Consider the following 19,249-nt stretch of genomic DNA (forward strand, 5'->3'; position numbering starts at 1 on the left):
TTTAAAATTTCAATTTTACTCCTTCTAATGAGAATAATTTTTTCAATTAAATAAATTTAGTCTTTTCTTTATTATGCTTGTTAAACTTTATTTCCGTATTATTTAAATAAATAAAGTTATATTTATCAAAGAATTTAATTATATTCCGTATTTAATTTTTGAAAATATTTCAAGTAAATTTTATAATTTAAATTCAATATTTATTTTTAACACTTGACTTAAAAATTCTAAATAAATGTTATTGATTATTTTTATGTATTTGAAAAATAAATTTTTAAAAATATTTATAAAAAATTATAAAAATCATCAAACAAAATTCACAACAGATGTAAACATCTTTATTGTATTTTATCCACACACCAGACGTGACTCACCCCATCCCTCTATTAACTCCACATAAAACAGCACATTTAAAAAAAATTATGTGATTAATTTTGAATCGATTTAAATTAAATTAAATTGATATTAATTTTAAAATTTTGAATCAATTGTGTTAAAAGACCTTTCTCAAAGTTTACCTCATTTGTATTGTTTCGACACACCACACATAACTTATCCCTCTATTAACTCCAAATAAATTAAATATTAAAAAGATTACATAATTAAGCTATTTAAATTGTGAAATTGATCTCTTTTAAAAATTGTCAAACTGATAAATATTGGTTGCAATGGTAAAGCTAATAGCACCTTAAAAAAATACGAGTTTAAATTTTGAAGATAACATTTTTAACATGAATAATCACGAATCCTAAACATGAATAATAAACTGGACACAAAAAATTCCCCCAAAAAATATCAATATTAGCCGCTCAACTTTTCATATTGTTGCTAAGCAATGCTATGGGTTCAATATCTTCTATGATGTCTTTTATGTTATTACTTGTTTATAATTTCTTTTAATGATAAATAATTTTTCTTTAAAAAAATGTCAAGACTCAATTATTTAATTCATGATATCCCATATCTCTTCCACTACTTGTATGGGTGGCCATATTCCCATTTCAAAGAAAAAAAAAATCCCATTTCTGGTTTGTTTTGACTTTACGCATTTCTTGTTGGATCGTTGTAGAGAAAACTACAAGAGGAAACGTCCAAGTGAACCTTCACCATAGCGACTTCTCATAGAAGAATCCAAAATTAATAAGATATCACTTCAGCCGACTGCATTGACTAAGTTTTTTGTTTTTGTTTCTGGATTTGAGTAAGCTGTTTGAAACGTTATCGACTTTTGACTATAGGTTTAATGTATTATTTAGTACTCAAATTTAATATATTTTTTAATGTGGTATATGTATTATTTTTTGTTCAATCTAGTATTTATATTTGACAAAAGTTATATATTTCGATACCCAAAGGCAATGGTGTTAACTTTTAATATTTAATTCGAGTTTTAGAGTTTGATGAAAATTCTTTAAAGCTATATATTAACAATTTACTTTCATCAAATTAACCATAAAACCCGAACTAAACACTAAAATATTAGCACTGTTACCTTTAGGTATTAAAATGTATATCCACAAGTATCACATTGGACAGAAAACATATATACCACATTAAAAAAATATCAAACTTAAGTACCAAATTATGTAATAAGCCTAATATTTATATGTCGAGATTATGTATGGTTTGTATAATGTGTAATCGTATTTACATGTATGATATGAATGCATTATATTCATAAAATAAAATTTCAAAATTCAACTTAATCGAATTGAGTTATTCGAGATATTCAATTTTTAGTCACTTCGAATAAGTATTTCAATTTTTCGCGTTGAATCAAGTTTTGAGTTGAATTTTACAACTCGAATATATAACACCAATAATTCAAAAACTAGAATAATAAATTGTTGTAAATACTCATTTATCCCTGTCAATTTGGAAAATAAGTAAAATTACAAAATAATTAAAATAATTTTCAAAATTTAAAATATTTATAGAAAATCCAAAATTTCATAATTTTTAAATTTAAAAATTAAAAATCTTTAAAAGATTCTAAAGGATATATAAAAAGTTTAAAATTTTAAAATTTTCAAAATAATAATTTTGAGGAGCTAAACAAGTAAATTATTAATTCAAATTTATCATACTGAAATATCTTTTTTCCTCTTATTTTACTTTAAAATTTTTTCCAAATTTATGTACACTCTAATTAACAAAATTTAATTTAACAAGTTTTTAATTTAATTTAAATAAATTTATTAAATTAAATTCAATGCTCAACCTATTAATATTCCCATCAAAATTTCCCATTCTCTTGACCACATACTGTTGGGGTGAGTGTTAACATAATTTTTCAACATCAAACATACAAGCTCCACAACAAACAAAGTTATCTATAGTGCAAATAAGGGTATAATTTCCCAACAAATGAAAAAAAAAGTACTTTAATATATCAAACTAAAATATATATAATTTTTCACACATATCAAATTAAAATAAGAGAATTAACTATACTGATAAATGCACAATACAAAAATGGGGACCATGTGTCTATTTCACAGACAGTGCTTAGTGAAGATTCACAAGAAAGCTTTGAAGAATGGGATCATGTGTCTCTTTACAACAATACAAACACAATTCACATATGAAGACAAATCCATGCTTACCTTTCTGCTTTTATAGCCACAACAACTTTCAAAGTTTCAGTAACAGTTTTTGTGGGTTTTAGGGATTTTAAGGGTTTAGTGATTTCTAGATTTAATATTTTTTTAAAAGTATGGTGTTTTTATTTGTGATTATTGTAAAAATAATAGTGATAGTGAGATTAGATACTGTAGCGTGAAACAAAACAAAAACTAAACGCACCGCACTGAAAATAAACGTCTACTCATAAGGGAACTTAATATTTCACAGTCGAAGTTTCATTACAATAAATGTGAAGATGGGTTCATGGAACAAATTTTTGTTTAGGTTTTGATTTCGAACGAACAGTTTGATTTTTCTTATTTTTGTTATAAACTTTTTTTTTTCTTTTTAGTGATTTGAGGGTTTAATTGGGTGCAAAACAATTTGATCAGTGTCGAACTAATTAAACCATCGGTTTGTCGGTCTAGATGGTTCGAGTAAATAAATAATTAAAAAATTCATAAAAATGAAAGAAGATAAAAACTAGTTTAACTAATTTTTTTAACCTGGTTCGTACCAGTTCCTGTTTAATTGGTCTAAAGCCTTTCTTTAAACAATATTATGCCGATCAATTCTCGGTCTAACCGATTTGACTGACTAATTTAGTTCAAATAAATATGATATTTTGAATTTTTTTGAAGTGGAGAAGAGAATGAGATACTAAATTAAATTTATTTTTAATTAATAGAAATTAAAGGAGAATTGAAAAAAATAATTTAAATTATTTTTCAATACATGTGGTGTAATATGATTGGTAGTTGAATAGATGTGGTATAATTTGATTTGTTGAGATGAAAAACTTAACGAGTGTTAGTTAGATACCTAAAAGAAGTACCAATTTGACTGACAGTTTGTAAGTTTAGGTATCCGTTAGGTCCAAAAAAAGCTAAATGCCAAGTAGGTACATATTGCCAAGTTTAATAATACTATATTGTTGCTGAACTAGTGTGTGTGCCCTTAACTTAGCTGGTATCAAGATCAACCGAAAAGTACTAAAATGCCGTTCATATAGAATATAAGTTACATTGCAGTGTCGGCATAAAAAAATATTTTTTATCCCCGGCCCAATCAACAAGCAATGATTACACAGTGATGCATTTTGGTGCTGACCATTGGAGTGTCGGCATTGCCCAACATTATAGATTACAGGTCATTTTCGTTATAGGTTTTGAATCTAAGTCATTTTCGTAAATAATAAATTTTTCGGGTCATTTTTTAAAAAAAAATCTTACTTAGATCTTTTAATTTCCTTCAAATCAGTATATTATGAGTGCAAAACAGAGGGTTGTAGCTCAAATTATGAGAAAAATACTAAAGTTGCAGTATGTGAAAGTCTAAGCTGTAAAACTTGCCAAAAGTAAACTTTAAACTTTTTTTCTCAAATTATTCCCTAAATTAATAATAGATAAAATATAAGTATAAATAATATAATTATTAACATAACTAGCATAAGGTGAAAAATATGATTGATAAAAGAGAAATTGGACAATTATCAATAGTTTACGAATTTTTTTTGTAAAGCTCAAGATTAGTTAATCTTGGTGTGGGAATCGGATGTAAAGGGTTCTTTTTACCCATAATGATTCCAAATTTACCGAAAGGTCAACCTTTTCGTCTGGGGCAATTTCCACTCAAAAGAATGCAAAGAATGAGGCCAATATGAAAGATAACATCTTCTCCCCAAGTTAATGCTCGGACACTTTCTCCTTCCGGACCCGAACGACAAATATCGAAAATCATTTCCACGGAAATTTAATTTTCTAGGCTCATTTAAAAACCTCTCAGGTTGAAATTCCATAGGATTGTCCCAAAAATTAGGGTCCCTGTGAATGGACCACGTATTTAGGAACACCCTACTACCCTTTGGTATGGTATAGCCACCCACAGTGAGCGATCGGGCTGAACATCAGGGAACAAGGAGCGGCAACACTGGATGTAATCGGAAGGTTTCCTTTATCACTGCATTTAGGTATCTTGAATTAGGCAAGTGAAACTCTTCAATATTAGAGAATAGAAGTAGTTAGTCAGTTAGTGAGGTTGTTACTCAATTCAGAAAGCCTTTATATACTGTACATTAAGAATTAAGAGGTAGGCAAATTTGAATAAACAACAAGAAGTTTATTCTATTATTTCACTCTCTGCTTCTTTCTGTTTGGATAGTTGTTTTCTTACTTTACCTAGTTCTTTCATGGTATCATACGCCAAGTGATTCTGGTCATTGCTTCTCATGGCTTCCGCTGATTCGGTGTCCGTGAACCTAGCTCGGTGTATTTCTTGTCGATCGAGTCACAACAGCTTCTTCCTCGACATGAAGTGGTCAAACTCGATAAAGGTACTTACCTTCAATGGCGTAAACAGTAAAGTCGATTGTTAATGGCTATGGACTCGCGAGTTTTTAGATGGCATCGTTGTTCGCCGTCGCGATTCATCGCTTCTACCCGATGGATCTCGTGCTCCAAATCCGGGCTCAAGTCTTTCTGCGCACAAGATCAACTGCTAATGTCCCGCTTCTTTCTCAGTAACTTCCTCTCATCAATCCTCCTTTGATGATGCTTGCACGGCGTCGACATATGGAGCATGGTGGTAATCTTTTGCCGACGACACGGCGCCAAGCGATCGAGATTCGGCATGAACTTCACTCGTTGAAGAAAGGTAATCTTTCGATTAAGGCGTATGTTGCTCGGATTAAAGATTTATGTGCTATGCTAGATGCTTCTGGCTCTCGTATCTTCGATGAAGAAAAGATCGAAGTGGTGCTTGCGGGTTTGCCGTCGAAGTTTGAGGCGGTTATCTCCTCTGCTCGTTTGTCGCCTGTAGTTCTGCCGTTGCAACGTCTGGTGGATGCGCTAGTCGATTGTGAAAGTCGTCAAGATCGAGTGTTGCAGGAGGTCAGTTTGAACGCGAATCTTGTTGAAAATGAGCTATCGGTGGAAGGGGCCAGTCGTGGAGGTCGTGCGTCTGTTCGTGGTCGTGGCCGGTTCATCAGATCTCGTGTTCAATGCCAGATCTGCAGTCGGTTTGGTCATGTGGCTCAAAAATGCTATTATCGGTATCACCGAGACTCAAATGAAATGTCTGGTGTTGAAGGTTGTGATTCGGAACTTTTGTGCAAAATGGTGATGAATGATGGTTGCTCCTCATCGGAAGAGTCAAAGAATTTTTTATGGTCAAGGGAGTCATGCTGGTCAAAATAGATATGTTAGTCAAAATGTGTGTGCTGGCATGCAAAATAGGTCATTACCACGTGGGCCACATGTGTCCAATGCACAAAATGATGCCTACAAGCCCAGTTTGTCTAAATTCGGTCATGATGCTGGGCAAGGGTATAGTGGAGACACTTTACACGGGTTCACTACTGGAAATGGACAGTGGCGCGGTTCTAGTGGAAACAAATCCCATGAACAAAATGTCCAGTTTAATGATGGACCGAATGTTCAACACTCTTCTCGTGGACCGAATGTTCAGTTTAATGCTGGGCCGAATTTTGTACCATCCTCTAATTTTGTTCAACTTGATCAAGATGATCCCGGCTCGCCTGAACCGATTGGTGATGGACTAGGTGTTGGCGGTCCGGTTCTGAAATTTACCAAACCGCGTGCTAGGGTCTATACCGGATCTAATCCATGTATTCGGCTTCCACGGCTAGGGGATTTACATCGTCGATTATTCGATCCTTCATGACGATTCTCATGTTATCGGCTCGACTTGCATCCATCTCGGTAATGATGATTCGTACATTCCAGTGTGCGGTGGCACCACGTCTTGGTATCCTGACTCGGGAGCAAGTCATCATGTCTGTCGTGATGTGTCAGATTTACGTAATGTCACGCCATACTCAGGTAAGTCATCTCTTTTAATGGGTGATGGTACTCCTGCGGCAATTTCATCAATTGGTACGGCTATTTTACCTACTCAAGATAAATCTTTACGGTTATCAAATGTTTTATGTGTGCCACGTATACGGAAAAATCTCTTATCAGTCTCACAGTTTGCTCGTGATAATGATGTGTTTTTGAGTTTCACCTACCTATTGTGTTATTAAGGATACGGTGACTCGGGAGATATTGCCGACGGGCGCATTCATGATGGTCTATATCGGTTTTACGTCTCAATGGTTTCTCGTTGCCTCGACTACTCCGTTTGTTGCTCATTCTCAAGTTCCACATACGCTTTCAACTACTTAGATTTGCTTTATGGCATAATCGTTTAGGCCACCCGTCGACTTCGTGGTCAAAATATTCTAAATAAATGTAATGTTGTTTCAAATAAAATTGGTCTGGATGGTATATGTACTGCGTGTCAAAAAGGCAGGTCACATAAGTTGCCTTTCTCCCCTTCGACTACTAGCTATCGTCCTTTTGAATTGGTTGTGTCTGATCTTTGGGGTCCTGCACCTGTTGCATGTGGTGATAAGAGATATTATGTTTCGTTTATTGATATGTGTACCAGGTTTACTTGGGTTTATCTTTTACGTCAAAAAGCTCAAGCACTTGAATGTTTTACTCAGTTTCAACAATTGATTAAGACACAGTTTGGCAAGTCTATTAAGCAGTTTTAGAGCGATTGGGGAGGTGAATATCGTGGGTTTACGTCTGTCTTAGAATCTCAGGGGATCATTCATCGACTGACCTGTCCGTATACTTCAGAACAAAATGGAGTAGCCGAGCGAAAACATCGTCACATTGTTGAAATGGGGATTACATTGTTGGCTCATGCAAATTTACCTATGGAATACTGGGGGTATGCGTTTTGTTGTGCGGTTCATCTCATAAATCGACTTCCCACGGTTGTACTTCAGGACAGTTCTCCGTTTAAAGAACTGTATGGAAGTGATCCGACCTATGATCATCTTCGAGTGTTTGGTTGATGTTGTTATCCTTACTTACGTCCGTTTGTGGGTCGTAAGTTAGAATTTCGGTCTCAGCCGTCAACTTTTTTGGGCTACAGTCCTCGTCACAAGGGGTATCAATGTCTTTTACCAGATGGTAAGGTTATAATTTCAAGGCATGTGGTCTTTGATGAGCAGAGGTTTTTGTTTACCGAGACTAGTTCAGACAAGTCTGTATCAACAACCGGTCAGACTAGTTCGACAGTTGTTCCTCTTGTATGGCCACCTTCATCCTCGACTCTTGAGCCATGCATGATGACACCGTCGGTACAAGGGTGTCGTCTCGACCTCTCGATCTGATTAGATGTTAGTGTGGAGCGACCCAGCCTCATGATCCTTCAACCGATGTTAGGATCGGGTTGGGTAGTCTTCCACTCACGATTATTCACTAATGATGGAACCGAGTTGAGTGATCTTCCATCGAGCATGGCTCGGATTCTCCATGATACCAATGCTCTCTTCGTCTAATATGGGATGTCTGCGGTGTTTAAATCGGCATCGATGGTCGAGTTAATAGGACATCTGTGGGCAATACTCACCCAATGGTTACTCGCGCTAAAGCAGGGGTTTACAAGCCTAAGGTTTTAAGTGTTGAAGCTGTTGAACCGACTACAATTGAAGAAGCTCGCTCTTTGTTGAGTGGCGCCTCTTTGCATAAGATGAGTATAATGCTCTTATCGTAATTCCACATGGGAGCTCGTTCTGCTCCATATAATCGTAAGGTCATTGGGTGCAAATGGTTGTTCCGAATCAAGAAGAATTCTGATGGCACTATTGCTCGATATAAGGCTCGATTAGTTGCAAAAGGTTGCTCTCAAGTTTCGGGTTGTGATTTTAAGGAAACGTTTAGTCCAGTGGTCAAACCGGCTACTATCAGAGTTATTTTGTCTATTGCTGTGTCTAGGGGGTGGTCACTTCGACAAGTGGATGTGAATAATGCGTTTCTAAATGGTGACCTTGACACTGAAGTTTTTATGCATCAACCTCCCGGTTATGTTCAATATGGCTCAGATGGCAGACCTTTGGTGTGTCGCTTGAAGAAAGCGTTGTATGGTCTTCGTCAGGCTCCTCGTGCCTGGTTTGAAAGGCTAAAAGGATTTCTAGTCTCCGTGGGGTTTGTAGTTTCAAAGTCTGATGCTTCCTTGTTTGTTCGAGTTGTACCAGCGTCAACATTATATGTGCTTGTGTACGTTGATGATATTATTATCACTGGAGATATGCCTTCTGTCATAGAGTGGTTTGTTAATTTGCTGAATAGTGAGTTCTCGCTTAAGGACATGGGTGATCTTCATTATTTTCTTGGGATAGAGGTTAATCGTTCTTCGTTAGGTTGCCTTCATCTTTGTCAGAAGAAGTATATACGTGATATTCTTATACGTTGTTCGATGGAGAATGCGAAGAGTGTTCATACACCGATGGTTAGTTCCTCTGTTATGACTCGCGATGGTGGTGGCTGCCACAGATCCGATGAATCTGAGAGTCTTGCGGGAGCATTACAAGATGTCACTCTTCGCGACTGATGTTGCCTATCTTTAATCGAATATGTCAATTTATGCATTGTCCTACTTCCATTCATATGACTGCCCTGAAGCGCATTTTGAGGTATTTAGGTGGTACGATTGATTTTGGAATTGTGTTTCGTCCATCCACTAGTTTGTACTTAGTTGGATATGCTGATGCAAACTGGGGATTAGATTTTGATGACCGGAGGTCTACTACTGGATACTGTGTTTATTTCGGACATACACCTGTGTCATGGTGTACGAAGAAACAACAGGTTGTTGCTCGGTCTACTGCTGAGGCAGAATACCGAAGTCTTGCTGCAGTTACTAGTGAGGTTACGTGGCTTTTGTCGCTACTTAAAGAATTACATGCTCAGTCTAATAGTGTTCCTCAAATTTGGTGTGACAGTTCTGGGGCGGTTGCAGTTGTTGCAAATCCTGTTCTTCATTCAAAGTTTAAGCATGTTGAGTTAGATTTATTTTTTGTTCGTGAAAAGGTTGCTGATGGCACGGTTGCTGTTGGAGAAGTTCCAGCGTGTGATCAGGTCGCTGATGTTCTCACTAAGCCCATTTCGTCATCGAGTTTTACTCGTTTTCGGAGTTTTCTACGGGTCTTACCTGTAGAGAAGATGGATGAATATTAGAGAATAGAAGTAGTTAGTCAGTTAGTGAGGTTGTTACTTAATTCAGAAAGCCTTTATATACTGTACATTAAGAATTAAGAGGTAGGCAAATTTGAATAAACAACAAGAAGTTTATTCTATTATTTCACTCTCTGCTTCTTTCTGTTTGGATAGTTGTTTTCTTACTTTACCTAGTTCTTTCATTCAACAGTGCTGTTTACCCCAATGACATCATTTAATTCTTTCTTCACTTTCTCCATTATTTCTGGATGTTGCATCAGCTCTGACATTGCCCACTCTGTTGAACCCGAAGTAGTTTCTGTTCCAGCCACCACAATGTTCTAATTTAAAATACATTAGCACCCAAAACAAATAAAAGGAAGAAGAAAAAAAATAGGATAGTTAAAAACATAGAAAATTACTACTAGGATACCCTTGATTTGATTCATTGTAAGTGATGAAGGTTCTTATGTAAATCCAAGAGCATCTGTAACACATCAGATTTTTGTTCACCAGTTTCCTTCTTCATTCTTTCTTCAATCACTGAATCCAAAAATTCATTGAATGATTGACGGATTTTCTTCATTCCCCTCTCAATGCCTTGTATGTCAAACCAAGCAATCGATGGAAAAATATCGGAAATGTTTGGTTTTCCCAAAAACACCATTATCTCTGCAAAAATCTTTTTGAACTGACTCTCCACGATAGTCCTTTGCTCTCCTTGGATTTCGCCTCCCCACACCATGTTGCCGATCAAACTGGTTAACGTACGAAATGCCAATTCACCGACATCAATCAGCTTACCGACGTTTTCATACACATCCCCCACCATTTCCATCACTTTTTCTCGCCGTAGATCATAACAGGCATTAAGATTAGCGCTGCTAAGCATATCGGATGCGAGAATTTTGCGCTTGTGTTTCCAGCTGGGACTGCTGTAAGAGTCGAATGCAATATCATTAGTGCCGAAGGTAATAATCTGCGCAGCAATGGGAGATTCTCGCTCTGAAAAGGCTATATCATTGTCACGAACCACTTCTTTTACAAGCGATGGGGAGCTAATTACTACGATTAACTTGTTTCCAAGCCAAAGTTTGTAGATAGGACCGTAAACTCCGGCCAACTCCGTAAAGACCAGATGGAGATTATCGAATCCAAGAAATGGAAGATACCCCACTATTGGCAACCCAAGGGGACCGGGCGGTAATGGAGCCATCGGTTTCCTTGCCTTTAGAAATAGGTACCAGAGTGAAAGCCCCAACATGGCAACCAGAAATGGGAAAGCTGCTGGTAAGAATCCGTCTTTCTGGTTGCCACCATTCAACAGCCATGAAAACAAGCTGTAAGCTGTTTGGAACATCTTTTTCGCTTTTGTGAGGAAAACCAGGAAATTTTTACACTGAGATTTACCCGTTAAGTGCATGCCTACTAAGAAGTGACCATAATTTATAGTACTAAAATAGCTGTTTGGTAATTGATTTTGTTTTTTTTAAATTCATTTTCAATTAATTTCCTTCTATTTTTTGTTCTTTACAACTCTTATAGTATTTTACTTTATTAGTAAATGAATATATTTTTCTAGTAAATTAATTTCATATTTTTTTTCAAATAAATAAACTAAAATTGAAGAAGAGCAATAAGTAGCTAGAGCTTTTATATGATCAAAATGACGTGAAAAACGAAAGAAAGAAATATATTTTTATTAAAACACGTTATTTGTTTTTTGCGTTAAGATAAATTTAACTAAATTATAAAAAACTAATGGTAAATTATTATAAATGCAACATTTTAGGAGAATGAAATAAACAAAATATTAATAACAATAATAAATATATGGTTAAAATATTACTTGAAAAAATGTAAAAGAACCATAAAAATAATTAATCAATTGTAATTATCTTTCTATTTAGGCTAAGTAAAATAACTTAGAATCATTAAAATAAGATAAAATTGTAAAAATTTCACCTTAGGAATATAAGACAGATGATTATCTTATATGAATATATTGATACCATTTGTTTTTAGAGTATAATAAAATAATAATTAGATAATTAAAAAGACATTTTCTATCCTCTTATATCCGCTTGTGGAGTTTTTTTTTTACTTAAAACATTACCTAATAAAGAAATGGTAATGAAATTACTCCAACATATATTTTAGAATATTGTCACTATTGAGAATATAATTTTGGAATTCAAATTAGGAAGGGTAAACTATACAAATGGTCACCCAACTATTTTCGCGTTCTTATTTTGGTTATCCAACTTTAAAAATTTTTAATTTAGGCACTAACGCTTGAATTTGTTCCTGTTTAGGTCACTCACCATTAAATTGATAATGAAAAGCCTTTTTTTAACTAATACAACAACACATTTAGTCTTCAATAATTTGCATATTCTATCAATTTGGTCCTAATTCCAAATAATTTAATAAATTTAACCCTTCACACATTTCCAAATTCTATCAATTTAATTCTCAAACTTAAACTTCCTAGCCAAAACTTTTAGCTTTTAAAACAGAGGCATTCCATATTTATAAAGTTGTAAAACCCAAAAAGAAAAACAAAATTCTCTTAACTAATAAGTTGTTTTCCGAGCCAATTCTTGATACTAATGAGTTTATCTTGAAACTTTTTTTCATTAATTTTCTTCTAAATATAATATTTTATAACATTTTGATTGATAAAATTTTGGCTAAAGAAAGTGGGAAAACCTTAATAAAACACTTTAGATTTACTCTTGTTAACAATATGATATTTCCTTCAAAGTACATAGAAATAGTCCTCAAAGTTGGTTCTTGAAATTGGAAACTCAATCTAGAGTTAAAAATATGACTTTGAAAAATTCAAATATGACTTATATAAGAAAAATTATGAACATTTAAATTTTCATAAGAAAAAAATGTGAAAGAATTAATTGAATTTCCTTTTGTTAGATTCATAATTATTTTTTAATTTTATAAATTGATTAAGAGATTATTATGTGTTCTATTTATTTTAATTTTAAATCCATAATAAGCAATACGTATCACTAATAATCCGATTTAGTGTCAAATTATTTACTAAATTAATTAAAACTAAAATTAAGCTAGTCGAGTAAAAATTATTTTTGACAAATATTAAATTATTTATATAATTTTAAAATTTATATTCTCTATTATTTTTAATGGTGTTTACTTAATTTCTAACACTAACTTCTTAAAAATATAAACAAAAGGGGTTATGTGCGAATTAGATAATTTTAACATAGATAAAACAATTAAGAGATGTGGAATGTCTTTGTTTTAAAATCAAAGCTTTGGTTAGGAAGTTTGAGAATCAAATTGATAGAATTTATAAATGTGAAGGGTTAAATTTATTGAATTATTTAGAATTAGGATCAAGTTGATAGAATATGAAAGTATTGATGACTAAATGTGTTATTATACCGTTAGAAAAAGGCTTCCGTTATCAATTTAACAATATGTGACCAAAATAGTAAAAAATTCAAACTTTAGTGCCTAAACTGAAAATGATTAAAGTTGAGTGACCAAAACATGAATAATAATATAATTGGGTGACTATTATTAGAATTTACCCAATTAAGAAATGTTATTCTGAATTTTTTTTGATGAATTACAATAATAAGGTAAAACCCGAATAATAAATACAACTAACGCGATTTAAACCCAGACTACACCTGGAATGGTCAAATACCTGAATGTACAACGACTTTTAACCTAAATGCTATTGAACAAAATTAACAATTGGTTGAATGTTTGATGTATATTTTCACCCTAAAAGGCAACGATTGGATAAATTTTGAATGGAAACTGTTTTGGTATATATTTTCAACTTTTCATTATAATATTTATTCCAAAAAGAGTTTTATATATTTAGGAATTTATATATTTTGATTTAAAATAAATCTAAAATAAATTTGACTTCAATTAAAATTATAAATTAAAATAATAATTTAAAATGATCAACTAATATATTATTAGATTTTTAATCCAAAAAATTATTATTACAGTTAATTTATTGTAAAATATTAAATACATTAATATTATTTTAATTTAGTAAGGGTAAATTTATAAATTATTATATTTTAGAAAATTATCTAGTGAATCAAACGTAATAATAAAACATTCTAAGAATTTTAATCAACGATTTCGATTTCTACCAAACGTTACAAAGTAACTTTCTTAGCAATCACATTTTGTTAGAATCATAGCATGGGAGAACACCAAATGCTACCTAATATTAAAATAAATAAAATAAAATTGAATTAATGAAAATATTTTCCATTAAGTGGTAAGTAGCTCTTATTTACTTATCATTTTCCACACGTTTATTTTGTAAAATTTTTCTATCTGATTGCTTTTGTTTTAGATGATCAAATATGTGTAAAAATTAAATCATTGGAAAAAGTTATTTTCATATTTGAGTTGTTAACAATTATTGAATAATATTTATGGGTTGTGCTGAGCATATGGATGATATCTAACCCATCAATAAAAATCATATCACTCTGAGAAACATATTTTGGAGATTGGATCGAATCAAATTACCCTATTTAATTCCTTTGATCGTGGATATTGGATTGAATTGGAATCCTGATTACTTAGCTGTCAAGAGTCCATGTTTACATTGTACTTTATTATTATATTATATTATATTATATTATATTCAGCTTCTCTTATTGTTATTTTATAGGGATTAATATAGATTTCCTTATGTTAGCAAGTCTCAAAATATTCTATATAATTGAGACTTGTATACGTCACTGTTAGGGAGAGATTTAAGCACTTAGTCTATCATTGTGAGGAATTTTATTTTATGAGTGTAAATTGATAGTAAAACATTGCATTTTGTGGTTTTACTCGCTGAATTCACATGGGTGAATTTAGTGGTGAGAATATCATTCTTCAAAGTGTAAAGTGTAAGTGTTGAAATAATGAATATTTCTCACTGAGTTGAACTCTGCAGACATAGTAAATTGAACTGCGTAAACAACCCGTGTCTTCTATTAGTTTATTGTTTTACTTGTAATAGTGAAGAAGTGCACACTCTCTTGTCACTCGTTTTAAATACTTAGCTTATTTCTCAACAACAGTTTTAAAATTTCAATTGGTATGAGAGTCTTACCACTTAAAATAGTTAGTTTTAACCTTAAATTTTAAAAAATTAAAGACAACTTGTATTTAATAAGATATCTATTTTAGATGCTGCGAAGGCACTAAAGCTTTTTCGCACCTAATTAACTTCTGATTCTATAATTTTTTATTTCCAAAATATTGACTAATTTTTCATTTAAAAGATGATTTTATAGATTTCTAAAACACAGCCAAAAAAAATGATGATAACACTTATTATAATTAAACCCTTGTGTTTTTCAACATTGAAATTTCCAAAATGTTCTAAAATTGTTAATCTAATTTTTAATTTTAATTGAAAATTGGTTACGACTCAATTAATTTAAAATTACTTAAATTTAGATGTCAAATTTAAACCTGAAATACTTAATTTGAAAAATCGATTGACAAACTCGAATGATCCAAATTGAATTGTCCTAAATTTGAAATGATCCGAAAACAAAACTAACCAAACCTAAAATATAAATTTAAAATATTAAAATTTTCAAAAAATCTAAATTCACTCGATTGAAACTAAGTAATTCCTTCTCTTAGGAAATATGGGAATCATTCAAACTAAAATCTAATTAAGGTTATAAGTCACGAGTTTAAGGTTTGAGATTTTAGATTAAGGATTTGGGGTTGAGAGTAAAAAATAATCAAAATTATGTAAATAACAAAAAATAATTTATTGAAATATTATTAAATAATTGAAGGTCCATAAAATAATTTCTTTATGTAAGTTGAATGTCTCAATTGAGTTAAAAAAATCATGATTATTTGAACAAACTAGAATAAAAATCTGGTTAAGTCTATGGTCGGATATTTTGAAAAAGATATTTGAAAAAGAAAATTGGATTAATTGATTTTTTTTTCAAAATAGTTTCAGAGGTTATGATTAAACGAAATATCAGAGCCTGAAGACTATATGAGGCCAAGTTCCAGCCAAGCCATTCATAGTTGCTTTTATCCTCTAATTAAATCTCCTATATAAAATCATGTCTACTTTCTTATTGTGAATCATCATTTTTTTTTTCTCTAGCTCCCTCTAGAATATTGCAGACAGCTTACACCTTGTATCCATGGCTATTAGATTTGAGCACGCCGAAAGATGCACTCTTTCGAGCTGTCTTATCCTTTGTCATGGTCATACTTGCAATTTCTCTTTGGCACCTATGGTTCGTTAAGAAGTCCAAGAAGATCGTCGCTCAGTTGCCGCCGGGCCCTCGAGGGTTGCCGATAGTGGGATATCTTCCATTTCTTGGAACCGATAATCTTCACCTGTCCTTCACCGAACTGGCTGCAACCTATGGTCCCATCTTCAAACTTTGGCTTGGCAACAAGCTATGCGTCGTAATTAGCTCACCGGAACTAGCAAAAGAAGTGGTTCGTGACCATGATGTAACATTCTCTGAACAAGATCCACCCATTGCTGCACAAGTTGCTAGCTTTAGTTGCAATGATATTGCATTCGATTCTTACAGCAATCCTCGGTGGAAAAACAAACGTAAAGTTCTTGCAACCGAGTTGCTTACCAATGCTAGGCTGAATGCTTGTTATGGTCTACGAAGAGAACAAGTAATGAATGGCCTTAAAGATGTGTATGAAAATGTTGGCAAGCCAAGTGATATTGGGAAATGGACATATTTAGTGGCATTAAATGTGGCCATCAGCATGATTTTGGGAGGTGAACTCCCAGGTGAGAAAGGGGCGGCCATTGAAGGTAACTTGAAAGAGAATTCGTCTGAATCAATGGTGTTACTGGGAAAACCGAACGTCTCCGATATTTTTCCGGCGATTGCACGGTTTGACATACAAGGTATTGAGAGGGGAATGAGGAAAATCAACCAACAGTTCAATCGACTTCTTGAATCTGTAATTGAAGTGGCCATTGATAAGGAAAAAGATAAGAAGAGTAGTGAACAAAAATTAGGCTTCTTAGAGCTGCTATTGCATTTGGAACGCAATAACAACGAAGATAATGCATCACCTCTTACAATGGATGAAGTCAAGGGTCTGCTCGTGGTAAGTTGTGAATTTCGTTTTCATTTTTTTATTTGTTAGTTATTTATTTATTTATTTTTGGAAATTTGAATTTTTTTTGAATATTACACTAAAAATAACGAATAGCACAATTTTACCTTTGTATAAAATTGAATATTAACAACTTTCATGTTAAAACAAATTAATTTAACAATCTTTAATATATATAAGCATGACTTTTAAGATACCCTTTATTGTTAAATATATTATTAAATTGACATTAAAATAATAATTTATTAATATTATTATGTGATAATAATAAAAGTTAACATGATAGTATATTAATGTGAAATTAATTAATTTGATCATATCTTTTAAAAGTTTTAGTTAAAAATAATAAAATATATTATTAATTAATAAAATTATAAATCTATAAAATCATTGAATATAATTGGATAAATTAAAACAAAAACTAAGTTTTTTAATTAAATAAACACAATTTATATATAAATATGATTTTATTTTAAATATGTTAATAATTAATAATTTTAAAATCATTTTACATAATTAATAAAAACTAAATGTGCGAGACTAACATTATATATATAAAAATAATATCAATATACTGATAATATAATCTACAATGTATGAATTTATTTATTTATCCTTAATTTATATGTAAGAACTCAAAAGAAAATAAATATATTTTATAATTAAATTAGATATTATTTTTATAAATATTAATTGCATCTAATTAAATTTATTCAATTAAACACAAATCTCAACTCAACAAATAGTTTGACTCATATCTATTTGAGAAATTAAGATGAAGAAAGTCAATTAATTAAAATTTAGTATTTTGCATTATCTATGTTTCTTATTATTATTATTTTTAAAAAATTATAAAATTTATAAAATAATTATAATTACTTATACCAATTAAAACTAATTTTTAGCACTATAAATATATGTATTGGTAAGATATTTTCATTTAAAATAATATCTACAGAGTTAAATGAAAAAAATAAAATTTTAGTGTTATGTACTTAACATATGAACTAGTATATATAAAATAAATAAATTATAAAAATATTAATATAATTATTTAAATTTTAATAAATTGATATTAATATTCAAACTATGATAAATTTTGTATTGTTTTAACATTAAATAATATTAATATAAGTTAATTAAATATTTTTTAAAATATTTTGTAATTATATTATTATTTTTCAATTCATTAATGATTTTAAACAAAATTTAATGTTTTAAAATATTATAAAATTAATATACCCAACCGACTACGAAAATAAAAAGTAATTACTATATATATAATATACCCTTTATCTTTGCATAATATACCCTTTTATCTTTGCTTTCTAGTTTGGGTAATTAATGCTATTAATTTTGAACTTTTAGGATATATTGGTGGGTGGTACAGATACTACTACAACTATGGTAGAGTGGACAATGGCAGTGCTAATGCAACATCCAGAAATAATGGAGAAAGTGAAGAAAGAATTAAGTGATGTTGTTGGGGTAAACAACACCGTTGAAGAATATCACTTGTCTAATTTAAGTTACCTAAACGCTGTGATAAAGGAAACCTTCCGACTGCATCCAGCACTACCGCTCCTTGTTCCTCGATGTCCGGCCCGATCCGTCCATCTCAATGGCTATACCATACCAAAGGGCAGTAGGTTGTTCATAAACATGTGGTGCATTCATAGGGATCCTCTTATTTGGGAGAATCCTTTAGAATTTCGACCAGAAAGATTCTTAAATGATCCTGATAATTCAAATCATTATGGAAATGATTTTCGGTTCATGCCATTCGGGTCCGGAAGGAGAAAGTGCCCAGGAATACCCTTAGAGGAGAAGCTATTGTTTTTCATATTGGCTTCATTGTTGCATTCTTTTGAGTGGAGATTGCCACACGGAACAGTGCTTGACATGTCCAGCAAATTTGGAATTGTTATGAAGAAAAAGGAGCCTACACTTCTTATTCCTGCACCAAGATTGACAAATCTTGATGCTAATGGTTAAAAACGCAAAAAAGACGATGATTGAATCTCTTATCTGCACTTTAATAATTAAATTTAGAATTTATTAATGTATCTCCTTGTTTTATATTTAATGCGTTTTAAACTATAATTGTCTTTTTATGTTGTAGGTATCCAATATGGCATTGATATTGGATATTTTGGTAATAAAGCGCATATATTACATTGAATTTAATTGAAAAAATCAAAAAACAATTTGAATTAAGACGATTTGGAGATTTTTAAAATAGAAATTATAATTGTAATTATCTAAACCAAATCAAAATTTAATTTTATTAATTTATAATGAAAAACAAATTAATTAAAATTAATATTTTCAATGATTTAATTTTGTTGGAACTTACCGTAAGCATTTAAGTTTTGTCGAGGCTTACAATCTCAATTTCAACTTGATTTGACTTCAATTTTAAATAGTTTTCAATTTAATTTTGGCATCGAATGGGGTAGATATTT

The 19,249-nt window shown here is 31.6% G+C and overlaps 1 protein-coding gene across 2 annotated transcripts in view; it reads left to right on the plus strand.

Moving 5' to 3' along the window:
- LOC105789187 (carnosic acid synthase) overlaps positions 1 to 18,887 on the plus strand; it is a 36,433-nt gene extending 17,546 nt beyond the window's left edge. Inside the window, exons 1-2 of one of the 2 annotated variants that reach the window (XM_012616465.2) lie at positions 15,703 to 16,775; positions 18,153 to 18,887. In XM_012616465.2, the coding sequence (XP_012471919.1) occupies positions 15,894 to 16,775; positions 18,153 to 18,779 (1,509 nt within the window). In that variant the 5' untranslated portion in view covers positions 15,703 to 15,893 and the 3' untranslated portion in view covers positions 18,780 to 18,887. Of the gene's footprint in view, positions 1 to 15,702; positions 16,776 to 18,152 lie in introns of those variants that run through there. The other variant, XM_052627672.1, reaches the window with a different exon arrangement.
- The last annotated feature ends 362 nt before the right edge of the window (positions 18,888 to 19,249 follow it).

Source organism: Gossypium raimondii, chromosome 2, assembly GCF_025698545.1.
Source record: "Gossypium raimondii isolate GPD5lz chromosome 2, ASM2569854v1, whole genome shotgun sequence".
In the NCBI taxonomy this organism is placed as follows: Eukaryota; Viridiplantae; Streptophyta; class Magnoliopsida; order Malvales; family Malvaceae; genus Gossypium; species Gossypium raimondii.